Source organism: Brienomyrus brachyistius, chromosome 18 (assembly GCF_023856365.1).
Source record: "Brienomyrus brachyistius isolate T26 chromosome 18, BBRACH_0.4, whole genome shotgun sequence".
In the NCBI taxonomy this organism is placed as follows: Eukaryota; Metazoa; Chordata; class Actinopteri; order Osteoglossiformes; family Mormyridae; genus Brienomyrus; species Brienomyrus brachyistius.
In genome coordinates, this window is record NC_064550.1 from 20030608 (window position 1) to 20048406 (window position 17799).

A 17799-nucleotide genomic window follows, 5' to 3' on the forward strand; every position below is an offset into this window, starting at 1 on the left:
GATCTGGTTTTCTGCGTCCAGATTGAAGACAACTGGATTCTCTGCTCCCAAGGCAGACGTTAATGAGAAACGTCAGATGTCTGACGTAATGGACCCAGGATCTGTACTTCCCGGCTGGCAATATGTTCGCTCAGTTTCAGGTTTTTTCCATAACCTTTTTATGCTGAGCAATCAGAAAGCTCTAGAACTCATTTTGTTCTGATTCGTGAGCTGAAAACTTCTTGCAGTTTTTGTGTCGCAAAGATGCTCCGCTACTGATCTGAGCATGCGGATTAAGTAACCGGAATTCTTCTGTTCACTTTGTGCATCTTGGTTCTCTGTGTCATTCTGTCTGCTCCGGACTCCCGTACCCACATAGGACCCCATAGCCTCACTTTGCTGGTTTAAGGTCAGGGCCTGCAGGAAGGTGATGGAAGATGTTTACTTATGGGAGCGAAAGGAAATGCTCCCTTTTGTGGCCTCAAAATTTCAGTTTGTCATTATAGTGAGATATTTAGCCATATTTACAAAGAAATATAGATTTGAAGTGTGGCATTAATTGTGACAGCAAGTTGGTAGGAAGGCTTTATTTTTTCTAAATATAGGTAACAGCGCATTATGTGATAATGCTGCATTGTGTAATAATTTACATCGCATAAAGCGGTGTTATTACATAATGCATTGTTAACGACTGTGTAACAAAAAATTATGTAATAACACAGTATTATATAACTCGACAAAATGTAACTAATTTATAGACTAAATTATCATTTTATATTGCAACATTACCCCATCATCATCATTATCTTTATTATCATCATTCAATTTATTACATTGTGTCAAGTTTTTATAATGTAACATTATTACATAATGCGTTGTTACGAGGTGTCTGACTTTTCTGTACAGAAATTAACCGACGTCATGTTTAAACGTCCCAAGTAATATCAGCCCCTCGGATACCAAAGCCCTGGTTACGTCGCAGGCTGAAGGACCCGCCTGCTCTCTGTTGTGAAGCCTGCTGTAAAGCTGAATAACAGCTCCTGTAATATTACTTCACATCCATGTTAACAGTTAGATCACGTTGCAAGTGTCCCTAGAGATAGGGGGTGACATCAGATTGTGACCAGGTTTTATGAATCCTGGGATTCTTTATATTCTCAGTTTTTTTTTCATGTTTGAAGTTATATACCTTGAATAATGACACAACAGCAGCATGCCTCTCTAGAGATTTCACCCCCATGCACTTTTTACTGCTTCTTTGGCACTACAGATAATCTGCCTCCCACAAACACCGCAGAGATGTACGAATAAATTCCAGTCATACTCTACGTAGCCGCCTCGTCTTAGAGCACTGACTTAAAATGTCTGAGACCCCAGAGGGAGGTGGTGGGCCAGTAAAGGAGCTACCACTGTGGTTGATCATTGTGAAGAGCAATGCTCAGCAGATAGGTATTAGGTTCAAATGCTTTCCTGAGTAATTAAGGGCTCAGTGAACTGTCACCAGGAGCATCTAAATAAGGCATAAAAGTGCAAAGATTACCGTCTTCCTCAAAGCCACTGTCTTCAGGCATAAATGTGTCTGCTTTTCTGGTTCACACGAATTGTTTTAGTGAGGGGAGTGGAGATATCAACCATGCTAAACTTCACATATTGAACTAGTAATATAATATCATTAACAGCAAGCATTAAGAGTTTGGTTCCTTTAGACGTAATTGTGTCAATTAACCTATAAATCCCATTGATCCACAAATGGACAATAAGATGGAGATAATGGTAGATATTCTTAGTTGCAATTCTTCCAACTCATTCATTTTTAAATAAGTAAGTTTGTGGTTTAGTGGTTAACATTGTAGACTTACACGGTGAGTATTGCTGTCTCCATTCCTCACCCTCTACGATCCACTTGTGTCCCATCCTGTATATCTTCTGTCCTTGGTTACTGAAAAAGGGTTCCAACCACATAGTATAACTTTGAGTATGCTTCTTACATTCAAGGTCACATGAGTGATTTATTTGTCAGGGAAACTCTCCCTATAGAAAAGTCACTCAACCGATATAGTCACGGACATAATTATATTAGTGGTATTGTGGTGTGCTGCTAGTCAACCCAGTTTAACTTGGGAGTGGTCTATGACTAAACACAGTACAGCCGCTTTCACAAACAGGGATAGGGACCCCACTTATAATAAGAACATATTAGGTTTCTCTTCCTAGAAAGTATTGTTTATTTCCAATAGTAATAAGTAATTTCTGTGAGACAGCAATGTTTAGTTTCTAAGTTGGAATTCGGCTCACAAAACAGGAGTCAGCTGATACGGAAGCACTCTTTCCGCGCGGCAGAAATCCCTCCTGACACGTTTAACTCCCAAACAACATAATGGCAAATTACCACTGACAACTCTCGCTCATTATCCTAACTACACAATGACTTTAAACTTTTAAACGTTGCTCCTGAAATAGATTTTTTTTCATGCTGTTAGCGAATACTAGCACTACAATACTAATACTAATCACGTTTTTTCTGTGCAACTTGACACACATTAGTGAATTTATGTTACAGTATAATATTATCATATACTATTTGAATTTGAAATGAAGTAACCCCTGGCCCATCTGCTCGATGTTTATTTTTTCACGAGTCGAATTAGGAATATATAATGTTTCAGTGGTTCAAATTTATACATGTACTGTTTGCCAGAGTGATTTTATGACTTTGATAAATAAGCCGGGCAAAGTAACGCATGCGCGCCAAGGAAACTAGGCGCGCGCCGAGCGCTCTGGAAACAAAGCGGACGCTCAGAAACTGGAGATGTCGTCATGTGAGTGTTTCGCTTGCAAAGTGTGGGACACGAAAGACCTGGTATTTTCCTGTTGCTTAACTTTTTAAAAACATTCAGTTTTTTTCTGGTCTGTTTGTTTATTTTTTTATTTATAAACTTTTTTTTTTTCAAATATCATAATTCAGAACAATATCGGACACTTTGTCCGTATATCGGGAATAACCTGTACTTATTATCAAAATTAATTTAGAGTAGTTAAAGAAAAATATTATGTGGGTTTATTTTGTTTTTTTTTATTATTCTGCAGAGTCTAATTGAAAGCTTAGACGAAGGCTGGAGTTAATTTATTTGAATACTGTGTGGATTTGTTTAACCGAGTATACCTGCTGAAAGGGCGAATGATCTACTTTTCTCTGTCATTATAAATATTAATGAAGCAATCGTTAACCTGCTTGTATTAAAGTCGGGCATATTCTTTCCAAGTTGTCTTTTTCACAACTTGCGAAAGTTCTCTCAGGACATTTTTTGCAAAGATAATAATGAATATTCACAGACAACGACCAGCTTCCTTAAACCCATATTAAACGGGGGCGTCGCCGCGCTGGTATTGAAGGAGAAACTCGAGGGTTTGGCGAATCGGTACTCCAGGAACTTTCAGATCTCTTCAGCCATTATCCTCACCAAGAAATCTGACCATGGAACCGTCAGCAGGGAATCTACTTTTCTTCCTAACTCTTTTTCTCTTTGATGGTAAGTATGATCTTCAACGCTATGACTAAATTAACATTTGAGGTTTTTGTTTTTCTTTTAATAATTTTTTTCTCATAATATATAAAAGAATTGTACGCTTTGACATAACTGAGCATCCTTAAAGCAGGTAGCGCACCAAATCAGTATGTACTGAATTTCTCCGTTTTAGGTCGAACCAAAATTTAGCTAACTGTCTTATTTATATCTAGCATCATAACAATATTTTCAATAATGCATTGCGGCTGCAGGAAAGATGTTCATGGGTTAAATTGTATCGTTAATGTTACAAACAACTCATAAATTATACATTCTATTAAAGCCTTTGACCACATTAATGGTACTACTGTACATTAGTGCACTTGGTAATGTGCTATCTAAAAAACTGATAAAGTAGCTTTCCCAGTACGTATTTTTCTCCTTTGGGATTGGGATGAAAACGTGCCTGAGTAGGAACTGTTCTGAGAACACAGACCCGTCAGACTAATTAGCACCCATCAGATATGGATACGCTAGCTGAGTCAACAAGAAACGCTGGCAATGACCAATCACGGTAGAAGATATTCCAATAAACATAATATTAATATTAATGATGATGATAATGATACTGATGATGATAATAAATAATAATAATAACAATAATAAGTTTTTAAACCTTTTTGTGAGTTAAAGGTATTTCGTCACAAGACTTCCATCATTTTATGCTAATCTGGTTGATAGCTCTAACTATGACAACAATTTTTAACCAGTGTCTGTAGTTCAATACAACAGGTTTAATACAGTTTATCTTAAACAATTTTATCGTTGCCTGTTGTGTATTCCTGTGTTTTTGGCTCCACCCCTGATACAGCACAGCATTCCCGTTAGCCGGAATGTGAAGACCATTATTGCAAAACGTTATTTATTTTTCATACAGTTTGTGATGACTAAATGCCATGTGAGCTATGAAGCTTACAGTATTATACAGATTAGTCACCGGCAGTGGGCCATTGCTGCTTGGCTGGGCTATCTAAGGACTACTGATTCAAAGACATTTAGTTGCCCACAGGGGGCGTTTCTAGCTATTGAAAAGATCAAGTCAAGTTTACTTGGGGCTTGACTTTTTTTTTTTTGAAGGAAGATAGTAGGCATCAGGGCTAAAATACTTGGGGCTATAGCCCCGAGTGATCCATGGTTGCCCAGAATGCATTCTGGTAACAGTATCGGCCTTCTCCAGTGCAGATCAGCAGCCAGGTGTGTGTGGATATCCCGTCAGACACAGAGGCCGTCCTGGGTCACGCCATGAGGCTCACCTGCATCTCCTGCATGAAGAGAGAGGAGATCAGTGCCAAGACACGGGTGGACTGGTATTATGTGACGGAGGCTAACAAAAGGATTCCGGTGGGTCCTGATGACTGCTTTTGTTATTCCTCTCATAAGTTGTCATTTATAACAATGACAGCTATATATATTAAAGAATACCTTTATGGTAATTTTACAGCCACAAAATCATCTATGCAAGGTTTTGGATGTAAGGAGATGCATATGTAAGGGTAGTCAATTGAGACAAAACATGTCCCCTAAGGTAAAACAGAGAATTAAACATTCGACATTAAAAATCTGTCAAACCCGAGGCTGTACAGATGGAGTATCGTCAAGTCGGGATTTGATACTTTGCAAAAAAGTTGATGTCAGGAGGCTGGAATGAAAGATGAATGCAGGGGTGCCTGACAAGAGGCCGTGGCTTTTGTGTGTCACACGCCGGCAGATCTACGCGTTCGATGGGCTGCCGCAGGAAATCGACGGGCTGTGGAAGGGCCGACTGATGTGGAACGGCAGCAAAGACTTACAGGACCTGTCCATCAACATCCTGAGGGTCACGCCCAATGACACGGGCACGTATGTGTGCGAGGTGCTGCGCCAGTTCCAATTCAACTCCTACACGCCCTCCTTCACCTACAGCAAGGTCATCCATCTGGTCGTGAGTGAGGAAGGTAAAGCTACGAAACGTACTTTAAACCCAAGAATGCCCAAGCCTGAAACATCACGGATGCCACTGGATGTAGTTTTATTGAAATTAATGTTGTGGAATATCTGTGATTTTGTTTTTACTGCGGGGCAGTCAGTCGGAACCTGATGGCAGTGTACTCGGAGTACGTCATGTACGCCCTGCTGATGTTCCTGAGTCTCTGGCTGCTGGTGGAGATGGTCTACTGCTACAGAAAGGTCTCCAAGGCCGACGCTCGTGGGCGGAACAATGCGTGAGTTCCCTCCCCGAATCTGCGCCAGTGTCGGGCCAAAGAATCGCAAGCTCCGGCCCGCAGATACAGAGCATTGGTAGAATGGGACGTGCAGCTTGCAGTGTGACAGTTTACACTGTGTGTGGCGCACAGAACTGTAACTGTTGTTACAGACACCAAAACAGCGTTTTTTTTAATCTCTTGCTGACCTCCAAACTACAAAGACTACAAAGTAAAGCAACAAATAAAGAAATTGTAAAGCTAGCTATAACTGTAAATAAGCACCACTGAATGACTCCCTTTCTCTGAATACCTGTCTAGCGCTTCTTCTAGAAAAAAACAGTGGGAGCAGCCTGATAGCCCACAGAGCAGCCTGATAGCCCACAGAGGACTGGTACTTGTGGTTAGGTTTTCTATTCCCCGCTAACCTTTAGCGCAAAGAGTAGCCCAGTATTCCGGCCGGCTGCTGCCCTTTTCTGTGCTGCAGTCAAAGATGGCCGGACAGGATGTCACCTCACTACCAAGAGAGTATGAAAGCCAGGTGGGCTGAGACAAAAAAAGGCTCCCACTGGACTTCAGCAGGCCACAAATTAGCTTACGAGTCAACTTCAGCCTCCTAGCAACAGAGAATCATTGGGGGGTGGGGTTGCTGTGGGGACTGTAGTGAAGGAGGGCACAAGCAGCGTTGGCGCAGGTATCAAATGTGATAGAACATTCCCTGATTCTGAGGTGGATAATGCTGCCACCTACCAGCCAGTGCGGGCTACTGCAAGGTTGGATAAGGTTACAACATGGGTGAAGTGGAAGGAATAGAATTAATACTAAGAGTAAACCGACACAAGACCGGATTCATATACATGATACCTCCTTGTTAAAGATGACGTGTTTGTTACACCTTAATTCATCTATTCAGTGTCCATTTTGAGCTTTTTCGAGATGTGCGGCCTTCAGGTTGAACAGGAACAATTCAGGGAATAAGCGACTGCATAACATGCGATATCGCATAATATGCGATGTTGCATAACAGTCCATTAATCGTCGCAGGACGCGTGTAAAGGTGCCGTGCCACAGGCGGGCGCAGAGCATTAAATGGATGTATACAGAGGGATAATGCGCCTTTTTATAGGCGAGCGTGGTTGCCTTAGTGCATTTCATTTGGTCAGTAATCGCATGTACGAAAAAGTCTGATGTGAACCGCACAGCAGCAAGAGGGTCCCTTTAAACCACTGCAATCTATCAAGTAGAGATTTCGGTAATGGATACGGAAAATTCAAAGTGGATGATTAAAGATGCAAAAAAACAGGGAGGAGGCGATTTGTATAAACCGTTTTACAGTATTAACAGGAACCAGCTGCCTAAGGGTAATTTCATTCCAAATCTGTACTTATCTAAAAGAAATATAGAAATACAAGGTAGATTATGGACTGACATCGATTCCATTACAAATGACGGTTAAGCATCACCGTAGTCCAGTGCAGGTCATCATTCTTAAAGAGCTCCATAATTAAGCTGGATAGACTGAATGGATGGACTGATGGACCCGAATCACTACAGCTGTGGAACTATAGACCTGCATCTTCTGCCCTCAGTTCAATCTCTTCTGCATGCGAATGCCTTAATATTGATACTTTGGATTATTTCAACATTCAGGAATTCTCATGAGGGCACTTTACCTTCTATGAAAATCCAAATGCTGTGGGAAGGAAAGTGTATTTCCTCTTTGGGGAATGCGGAGACTCCGCTGACCCAAAATTAATTCTTTAAGAATTGTATTAATACAGTAGGGCTTAACGTTTTCATGATTAAAATGTCTATATTTCACCACAGGTATGTAGTGTTGGTACTTAGATTTCTCTCTTTTGTGTACCCGTTTATCCACAGGACAGACTACCTAGCCATTCCGTTTAAAAAGGGGGAAAATGTGGCTATCCCAGGAATGGATTAAATAATTCTCTCACAAATACGGTATTGCGATTTTAATCTGTAAAGTGTTGGCTGCGTGCACCATCTCCTTCAGACCCATCTTGCCAATGACCATGGGTTTTGGGTTTGTAATCGAAAAGGACCCTTGCATGTTTCTTTCGGCTTAAATTCATCTGCATCTCCAGTTCTCACACGCCCCCCATCCCATCAGGGAATGTCCATCCGTCTCCATCATCATGCTGACATTCCACCCATTACGTACATAACCAAGCTTGGTGAGCCAGAGAAAGATTTGCTGTTGCAATCAGATCTTTTGATTAATGACGCACTTGGGACTGAACCTAAGCTTGTTGCTGTTTTATGTTTCTGGGTTTCTCTTCTCTGCCCCATGCTGTCGCCCTGATGTCCTCACTCCCTCAGATGTTCCAATGTGCTGTAGACCAGGTTTGTCTGTCTAGTTTGGTCAATTGCTTGACCAAAGACATTTAATATCAGGGGTGTATACAGGGGTGGGGCAACAGGAGCACTGGCCCCAGCTGAAAGCTGATTGGTCCCCGGAGTGCCCACATGCCTGTCACTCATCAAGTCAAAACATCATTGGTTACTGATAAGATTGGGCCATCTGTATCAGCTATGGCCCTTCTAATGCCCCTTACTTTAAAAAAATTCTCGCCCCTGTCTAATGTAAAACCTTGTCTATGGAAAGTCTCCTTTTGTCTTTCAGGTATTGATTCTTACCTATAGCTGGAAATGGGATTCAAGTCCAAGCCGTGATCTTCCACAGCCCAACCAGGTCTTTTGCTAACTGGCGCTCAGCAGAACCGGTGTGACGACTCAGCTCTTATGGCACTCGACTGTTGATTGGATGAATTGGGGGAAACCTAACTGGCCATTCACAGACAGAACCTAAGCCCAGAACCAAATGTAACTAACAGTTCCTCTGTAGAAAGTTCAAAGTACAAAGTTAGGAAGAATCATGTGTGGGGGGGGGGGAACCAAAACTCACTCAGTCGTGTTGTAATCCGATAAAAATAAACTCAGTACTTCCACAGAAATTGACTTGATAAAATTAGCCCATGGACTGAGTTACTTCTGGACAGTTAATCACATCAACAAGAAAACCCTTGTGAATCTGAAGTCATATGTATGTAATATTGAGTCATGCACATTTTTTTTACACAAAATATTTTAAATGTTGTACTAGTACAAGCCCAGAAAGAACCAATTTTACATGCTGCCAAAGAAAGGAGTTGTAACTGAACGCCAGTAAAAAACTCAGTGCTCAATTCCACACTTCATAGTGTAGCTGTCTTCCAGGAAGCAGGACTGCGTAAACCTTGCAGGTTGTAAATGGTCTTGATATTATTTAAAAGATATTATTTAAAAACTGTGTGTGTGTGTGTGAGAGAGAGAGAGAGAGAGAGAGAGAGAGAGAGAGATAGACAATAGGGAAGTGCTGTTACCTTTATGAATGTAGCAATTTGGAATTTGGACAGGTGTTTCTCAACTCAGTCCCCGAGAGCTGGGAGGAAGCAAAAATATGGACTGTCTCACAGGGAGTTGGGGGGAGGGGGCAAAAACATGGACTGTCCGGGGGTCCCTGAGGACCGGGTTGGGAAACACTGATTTAGAGGGACTTCATCCGGGGACAGGAGTGCTTTTCCATTTCCTGGTCTTAGTAGTGAGGTTAAATTAGGCCCAAGAGACAAATGAGAGACTTAAAGTTGGAGAGTATACAATGTGGGCTAAGTCATCTGCTCGTATCCATCCAGATCAAAGCTCTCCTGTGTGCAGAGAGATTCTGCTGTCCTGCTGCAAGAAACAGTTATTTATTATGTAATATCACCTCAGGTTCAAGGCCCTTACCTTATCTGGTACACTATATAATATTTACCGTGTATTATAAATATTTCAATATATGTTATATATATGTTATGTGAATAAAATTTTGCTACAATTAGTTAAGGTGTGTGGTCTGTTTCCATTACCATCTTTATTCTCCCTCTGGTGAGCCCACAGTCCCATCAATTGTGGTACAAAAGCTTGCAGATTATCAGAATTTGCAGGTCAGCATTTCCCGGGCGTGTATATGCTTCGTATGTGGTCTGAAATGTGCTTTCTCCACTTTTAGGAATAGGCTAAACCCTATTTGTGACACATGGATTCTCCAGATGGTTGTTTAATTTTATGTCCCGTTTGGTGGATCAGTTATGCAAAAGGGATTTCAAATCATGCAGGAGTCAGGAAATAATTAAGCTTACCGTTTAATGACACTGGTGGCAATGTGTACAGTATTTTCAGTGCTGTAGGATGTTTCCTATTTTTTTTTTGGGGAACGAAATACAGCATTTATTCTTTTTTGTGGAGTTTCATGTTAAATGTCATTATTTGCAGCAAAGTGACATCCTACACGCTCGTTTCCATTTTTGAAAGTAGTGAGGGCAGGTATTTAACAGTGAAGTGAAGGTACTTAACAGGTAATTAGCGAGTCATCGTAGCCCTTTTCACAGTCGAAAAAAGCGATGTACAGCATTATCGTTAGGGTCCAAGATTTACAGCGTACGCAGGAGGGTCAAAAAGGAGCATTACTGTTATAGTAATACACTGTTGTAGTAATACAACAATATCTTCTTAAACATCCGCATTCTTTTTTGAAGCTTATGTTCAAATTTATGGAGTAATACTACAAATTATTTCCCGCGATGTTTTGTTTTTGAGTGAAAAAGGCTTTTCGCGATTTTGTAAGATGATGTGTTTTACTCTCCATGAAATGACTGTATCACACGCTACGTAATGCTACGGGGAGGTTTGAAAGATGCAGTGCTTGCCCACCGCCATTAGGGGGCGCGCCGTTCCCGCAGATTCGGGCAGTCTGCGCCGTCTGACTAGATACTGAAACAGCAGATACTGACACCTGCTAATGAAGTGGGCAGCAAAGGCTCCGATAATACCCATGAAAAAATCTGCACCTATCACCTCTTTCCACAATAAACCTCAGTTCTGGTAGATTGCTTGTAAATTGTCAGCACTTTTAATTTTCAAATGTCATTAAGAGTGCAAGGCTTGGTATTTCAGAACGTTTTTTTCTTCTCATCACTAGCCAACCCAAACCTTGTGAGTAGACAATAACAAAGTTTAAAAAAACACACTGTGGTTCATTTTTCACACCCAATGTATAAATGTTCTCGAATTACCCAACTATCAGCAAGAGTGTATGGTGCATCTACCTTAACAGTTAAGGTAGTTAACAGCTGAGGTTGGCTTGGCGGTTGAAGGACATTTGGTAATGTTTTGGAGTGGTCAACATCATGGTCAACCCCAGGAGGTAAACTGGAAGTTTAGTGGGACCAGTGGGGGAGGGCAGAGGGTTGAAAATGTTGTCTGATTGTTCTCAGCATGGAATTCGGCCTCAGTGTGCCGTCGTATCCGATGGTATGCTATGCTGATTCTGGCTCAGGCTGTCAAGGACAGCAGCAACCTTCAGGCTGTGGAAACTGAAGTTGGTTTTTGGGCAAAACGAAGGAAGGAACTACAGACTTCAGAATCCCAATTTCACACCTGAAAAGTAAGAAGCACTGTCCACCAAACCGCTGTCTTTGCTCTGTCCATCAGGCTGCAGTCTTTGCTCTCCGTCAGACCGCTGTCTTTGCTCTGTCCGTCAGGCCATTGTCTTCGCGATCTCCTTCAAACTGCTGTCTTTGCACTGTTCGTCAGGCCGCAGGCTTTGCTCTGTCCGTCAGACCGCAGTCTTTGCACTGTCTGTCAGGCCGTTGTCTTTGCTCTGTCCATCAGGCCGTTGTCTTTGCTCTGTCCATCAGGCCGTTGTCTTTGCTCTGTCCTTCAAACTGCTGTCTTTGCGCTGTCCTTCAAACCACTGTCTTTGCGCTGTCCTTCAAACCGCTGTCTTTGCTCTGTCCATCAGGCCGTTGTCTTTGCGCTGTCCTTCAAACCGCTGTCTTTGCACCAGCGTTTTCACAATTTCCCCGACCAATCTCAGCCAGGATCTCATCTGACTGAGCTTTCATCCATGCAGCATCTGCATATGCTTCAGTAAATCACACACTTCCGCCCCATTTTCTTAGTAATTTTACAGCATATTCTCTAGAGAGATGCAGATTTTTGGTATAATCACTCCATACTGTACATATATATGTATACTGTATATATACACCTGTCCAATGCTCGTCTGTATCATGCTTACATTTGCATCATGTGTCCTTTATGTACTGTGACCCCAACACGAGGATTATTACATACCTGTCTTTGTTTACATGTACAAATGGAAAACACTCTAATCTTACTTGTTTATCTTTGACTTATTTCACCTGTGCGTGTTTTTGCGATTACAAACATCCATTGTTCCCTGCTGCATTGACCAGGCCTTGCTTGGTTTACATTGTACGTACTGTATGTAAAAGAAGTTTGTAAAAAAGAATTAACTGCCAATGTATTAAATTTGGCTTATGGATTGCGGAACACTGCCCACAGCGCACATTTTTGTGCCCCCTGTGGCCACAAGCGGTTACTACACTAAATATGAAATGAATATAGCTGACTGTAGATGCCCACTACTTATTTATTATTTGAAACACCTGCGGGGGCCCAAAGTCCCAAAAATGGACAGGTTCACGTTCATGTCTGCCGAATGTTTTTTTTTTTTTTTTTTTTTTTTTTTTTTTTTTTTTTTTTTTTACGAAGTGCTCTGAATCCAAAGTGAAAATATTTGATCACCAGTTAAAATATCACTGGTGTCACCTGCCATTAAAAATCTCGGGAGTCTATTTTTTGTATATAAACAAATCATTAATCATGACGAGCGCTTCGGAGTACATCCACACTAATCATGACGAGGAACAAGAAAAGCAAGAGAATCACGCATTAATTTTCCGAGGTGCGATTCCGAGACGTCGTAATACATATTTCATATTACATTATGGCCGTTAATTGTTTGCCCATTATCGCTACTTTTTAGTGTGTGAGCTCTGCTCACTCTTGCCAGAGCGAACGACACTGGCGTTTGCCTTCATTAGCTGCAGGCTGATTCGTTCAGTTCACTTTTCAGTGACGTCTTTGGCGTGAAGGCAAGGGAGGACTGTATCTTTACAATGGAAGGCAGTCATTTAGCACATTCGTGCGCAACATTGCGTCTCCAGAAGTGTGTCCAAAAAGTAATAGGTGAGTTAAAGTAAAAAAAGAGAGTGCTTTCCATTGTTTCTTGTATGCCTGGCTAGGTAGATAAGAGGAGAAATATAAGCTCGCCTCTCAGTCTGACTCTCATAAATCCTAGGGAAACGTTCTTAAATGATTCCGAGACCGTGCTTTATGCTTTCTTCGCAGGTCAGCTTTGAAGTCAATATCTGGCCACATAGAGGGTGACTCCCGGCTGAAGGAACAGCTCCCCATCTCCACATCTGAGTCATCGTCTATTGACTCTTGACACAGTGGACATAAATGTTTTATCCACATGATATTGCTGAGAAACACACTTGTGGGAGTTTTAGTTACGCCAAACGTTTTGAGGGCAATATGAAAAACGATTGGTTTGGTCTTTAGTCATGACTTATTATGACTGTTAAGGAGATCAGGAATATAATCATCCTGCATGATGTCCATGACAATGGAGCAATACGTTAAACACTCTTAACATTAAACACGAGCCTTACTGAAGCGTAAAGGCCAAACTCTACCAATAATCTAAAGGCTAACAATCATCACACGATCCATTGCCTGGTAATGAGGAATTGACACGAGCACAGGGATTTGCTCTTTGCCCATGTTGCCCTGGAGAATACCCTCCACAATGGTGTGGGCAGTGGTGGCCTAATGGTTTGGGAAGCACATTTGTCCTGGAAAGACGGATGGTATGAATCCCCAACCAGCAAAGTACCACTGAGGTACCCTGAGCAAGGAACCATGTCCCCCGGAGCACTGCTTCCTCAGTGCTGAATTAGCTGCCCCCCTGCTATGTCACATATGGGCTAAATGCAGAAGACACATTCTCTTGGGGTGCGTGTCAACAATGAAAACTTCTCACTTCAGTGTTGGACTTTGCACTAGATGCCTTTGCATTGTGGTTGCCATGGAGACCATAAGAGGCAGATCATTGTTACATTTTGTCCTTGAATTGCTTTTCTGAATGACTCCAGGTCTTAGCTGGAACACGCAGATACCTCCCTTCCCAGTCTTTGATGGGATTCTTCATTTTATATACATAACATACTGTGCAAAGGTCTTAGACAGTCAAAGAAAATAATGTATAACTGTTGGTGGCAAACGGTGGTATCATGTCTGACGAAAACCTCACCTAATGTCACACCAATATTTTTTGAACTGACCACTACACCTTGTATGGCTAATCTATATCTCTGAGTTACTTAGTTAAGTTAACTAATTAGTTGAAATGGTGTTGAAATACAAAAAAAAACCCCGAAATAGCTGAGGTGCCCCTGAGGGGAGGTTTGGGAACTGAACCGGTGTTCATCTAGCCATCCAACAAGATATCAGCAACTTTTTGGAGGATCGTAGAAGTTATTTGTTTTTTATTGTGTATGTTATATGTGTTTTTTCAGCAAATATACACTTGCTGCCCACCTGCTATCTCCTTTAAACATATTGTTTCACTGCCTAAGGCTTGTGCACAAGTACTGTACTGGCCTGGAGCCATAAAACTGAATCTCGTTCAATGTGAACAGCCTCTAGATATGCAAAGTTTTATGAGAACGGACTATGACAGATTTGAAAAAGCTATTCAGTACAGTGTCTTCCTGTTGGGTTCGTGTCCTGTTACTGCAACGTCTAATTTTTTATGCTACATGGGTAATCACATTATGTATGCATGAACCACATTAAGTGTACTTTGCTCTCCTATTGATCAAACTTAAGTTATCATTGTCATTTTAATTACATTCCGTTTGATGAATATCACTGTCTTCATAAATTATATTTGACACACTAGGGTGAAAATTAATTAAACTTTTTTCTTTTATTTGTTCCTTTCAGAACAGATTCAGGGCGGCCCTTTAACACTCAGCATAAGTGACACAATGTAGAAAACAGGTTGCTAATTTCCTTGGTCTTAGAGAATGTCATTTAATTTAAAAGATGAATGCATAATTAAATTGCTTAATGGACACTGTGATTTTTTTTTTTCCAAATAATTTTGCCTATCTATACTGTTGTACATTATTTACTATAGCCCCAACCCAGGGCAAACTATCAGCTGTTATTCCAGCTATATGTAATCAGCATCAATATGTTTCTTTCCCACCATTACCAGATTGTTATTTTGACCTTGGGGTAGGCTGTACTGCCCGTCCTTCACACAGACCTGCTGACCACTCCTTCCGCCACAGTCAGTCCATCAACGCCCGGGCTGACGTCACACTCGCAGATTCGCAGTATTGTATTACATCGACAAATCACCACTCATTCGATTAAAGTGCCCAAGGCTGAAACGAAGCTGTGAAAGGAATGAGCGTTTACGCGTTTTTGCTGAAAATAGCGCGTTAACGTGGTTTCCGTTAATGACTGTATCTCCCTTGCAGATAGAATTGCGGCTAAATTGTGTCCTGTGTTCAGTACGTACTTCCAGATATTCAAAGCCTGAAAACATCGAAAGCTTCGCAAAATATCTTTTCCTTTGTTTTTGTCACTTGAGATGTTTTTCAATACTGTAGCTGTAATGAAAATAAAGTATAACTCATTTTTCCATATTTGCATTTTTGTCTTGTTCTGCATTGTCAGAAATAAAAGTACCAATTTGTACCTTTGAGTGTACAATTACCAGTCACTGTGGCTGTACCCTCAGTGGCCTTCTAATTATACCCTAGCTGTCGGCAAATGTACCTTTTAGTCTAATTTATGGTACAGAAATGGACTCAGGAACACTTTTGTACCACTGGGGGTACAATATCATTGTTTGTATCTTGGGGTATAAAACTACATCTGAGCTGTACCCTTTTTCCTGACAGTGTAATATGAGATGGTAGATGGAATGATTTTCTTCAGCTCTTTTGTCTTATTTGTCGTTTTTATTGTGTCAGTTCTTCATTGTAAAGTCTGCAGTTATCTTTATGTTTATGAAATGTAAGAAAACCTCGTTAGCCTGGTGAAATTGCCAAGAAATTAGTTCCAGTTCAGCTGCTGCAGTTCACTTGTGTACCATCTTTAGATGATTGCATGTAGCCGGTCTCCTTGTTAATTTAGTTTTTTTACATGATGGTATCGGGTAGGAGAGTCTGATGTTTCGTGACCATGTCGATATTCAGAACCATTGTCTCCCAAAGCAAACATATTATGAATGTTATTTGAGGATGTTTATTTGGGTAAAACACCAGACCTCCCTTGCCTTCATGTCAAAGACTTCAGATCCCAGATACTAGATTGAGGCGTCTATGATGTCTTAGAGAAGGAGAGCATGAAAAATTAAAGAAAGGGTAACATTTTTTACTTTGGATTAGGTCTATAAGCTGCTTCTACCAACATGCCACACAATCCTCTTAACTTTCAAATCCAGCTCCTAAACAACTACAGCACCTGATGCCCAAAGATCAGAGGTGTTGGGACAGGACAGGCTAGCAGGCCATCGTCTGCGGCCCCCAAACTGGGCCGATTACATAGTATATTGCAGTGAAAAATCAGCATTATTTCTGTATTTTCTTTTTACTGAAATGAAATGAAAATAAAGGAATGGTGTTTACATTTATTATTGTTGTTGATATGATTAATATACGCTAATATTACAATAATGGTCATTCATTTTATCATATCGGGTGGGGTGCATTGGAGGGCCCATGAAGTTTTTTTTTTGCCTAATGTCCCTAGAATCACCTCTGCAAAAAATACAAACTCTTCTACACACACACAAACACACACACTCACACTCAGCATTAGTGCCACTGCAGTAGCAGGATTTCAGTGAATCCCGTTTTTCCAGCTCTGGTCTGATGTGGCTCAAACTAATTGAATTTCCAGTGGCTTAAAAGCCACCAGAACATGCACAGTCTACGAACTGACTGGGGATGTTTTTGCAGGTGCCTTGGAAACCATATTACACCTGCCTTTGTCTTTCTCTGCTTTATAAAATATAATCATTTGAGAGAAACAACAACTACGACGAAAAAAAAAAACAAACTTGACCTGCAGCATTAAACAATAAGGAGAGAAAGACAAATCCTATTAGCATTCAATCTACTGGGTAGCTGCATGTCAATATGGCACAGAGCAGCCGATACCAGGCATCAATCCACCCTCTGCGTGTCGGTATAATTTAGCTGCTTGTCTTTTAGCACATATTGTGGTGCTGTGATTGTATCTGGCTTCTCTGATTCAATTGAAAGGCTCTTCTCTGAGATTTATTGTTTCCTATCTTTGTTCTGACTCGTTCTCTCACCCACGCCGCTGCAGACGCCCCTCGGCTGGCCAGCCAATCAGCGGTAATGGGCAAGGGCAGAGTGAGAAAATATTGTATCGCCTTACTCTTCTAAGGTACTATATTTTGGGATAGTGTGTCATTCGGCCCTATTCCTTACCCAAGGGCTTTACAGCTGCGGTTTAAGCGGCTTGGGTGCATGGGAAACACTAGGGAGCCATTTGCAAGGACAGAACAATGTCCCGCTCAAGAAAAAAACGCATCAACCTCAATCATATCCTTCTCCAGCTTTCATTCAGTCTGACAAAGTGCTAACAATAGGAAAGGGGAAGATGATCCTTTTCAGACTCATTGATCTGATCGTTCAGTCATAATATGAGAATCAGAATGAGCTCTGTGGTCTCGAGGGTCCGATAAGATATCCCGATGCTCCTGGCTTTCCGTTTGTAATTTTTGGAGATGTGCTTCCGGTAAGTTTTTAGAAGATTAATTTCAAGCACAAATGAACTATTATTACGCCAGGACTGATGCACTCATTGTGTTAATGCTGTGTTTGCGTATTTTGCCGCCCAGGCAAAAACAAAATGGCAGCTTGGACTGAAACATGCTTTAGCAACACCGAGCGTTTGCTAAAAATTGCTGGACATATTGAAATGGGGTTTTTAATATTTCTTTAAAAAAAATGTTCCTTATTTTTCTAATCTATGAAATACATTGGAAAACAATTTCTAAAATGTAGTATTTGACATGCATTCCCTGGCCACTTTATTAGATACACTTT

General features: G+C 41.1%; 1 protein-coding gene and 1 long non-coding RNA gene across 2 annotated transcripts; one reads left to right on the forward strand and one right to left on the reverse strand.

The window, feature by feature from the left end:
• The first annotated feature begins 2756 nt into the window (after window positions 1-2756).
• LOC125712744 (sodium channel subunit beta-3-like) lies at window positions 2757-9608 on the forward strand. The gene is made up of 5 exons (XM_048983142.1): window positions 2757-3509; window positions 4723-4886; window positions 5254-5479; window positions 5608-5746; window positions 8373-9608. The coding sequence occupies exons 1-5, from the start codon at window positions 3455-3457 to the stop codon at window positions 8377-8379; spliced, it is 591 nt and encodes a 196-aa protein (XP_048839099.1). The 5' UTR covers window positions 2757-3454; the 3' UTR covers window positions 8380-9608.
• LOC125712750 (uncharacterized) lies at window positions 4265-8520 on the reverse strand. The gene is made up of 2 exons (XR_007383387.1): window positions 8387-8520; window positions 4265-4807 (listed from the first exon to the last, which is right to left on the reverse strand). It is a non-coding gene; the product is annotated as an uncharacterized LOC125712750 (long non-coding RNA).
• Window positions 9609-17799: the final 8191 nt, after the last annotated feature.

Excerpts from the sequence above, each read along its gene's own strand:
- LOC125712744 (XM_048983142.1), top strand. The coding sequence starts at position 3,455 with ATGGAACCGTCAGCAGGGAATCTACTTTTCTTCCTAACTCTTTTTCTC. Across the intron at positions 4,887-5,253 it reads AGGCTAACAAAAGGATTCCG|ATCTACGCGTTCGATGGGCT; the intron begins GTGGGTCCTGAT and ends ACACGCCGGCAG. Across the intron at positions 5,480-5,607 it reads TCTGGTCGTGAGTGAGGAAG|TCAGTCGGAACCTGATGGCA; the intron begins GTAAAGCTACGA and ends ACTGCGGGGCAG.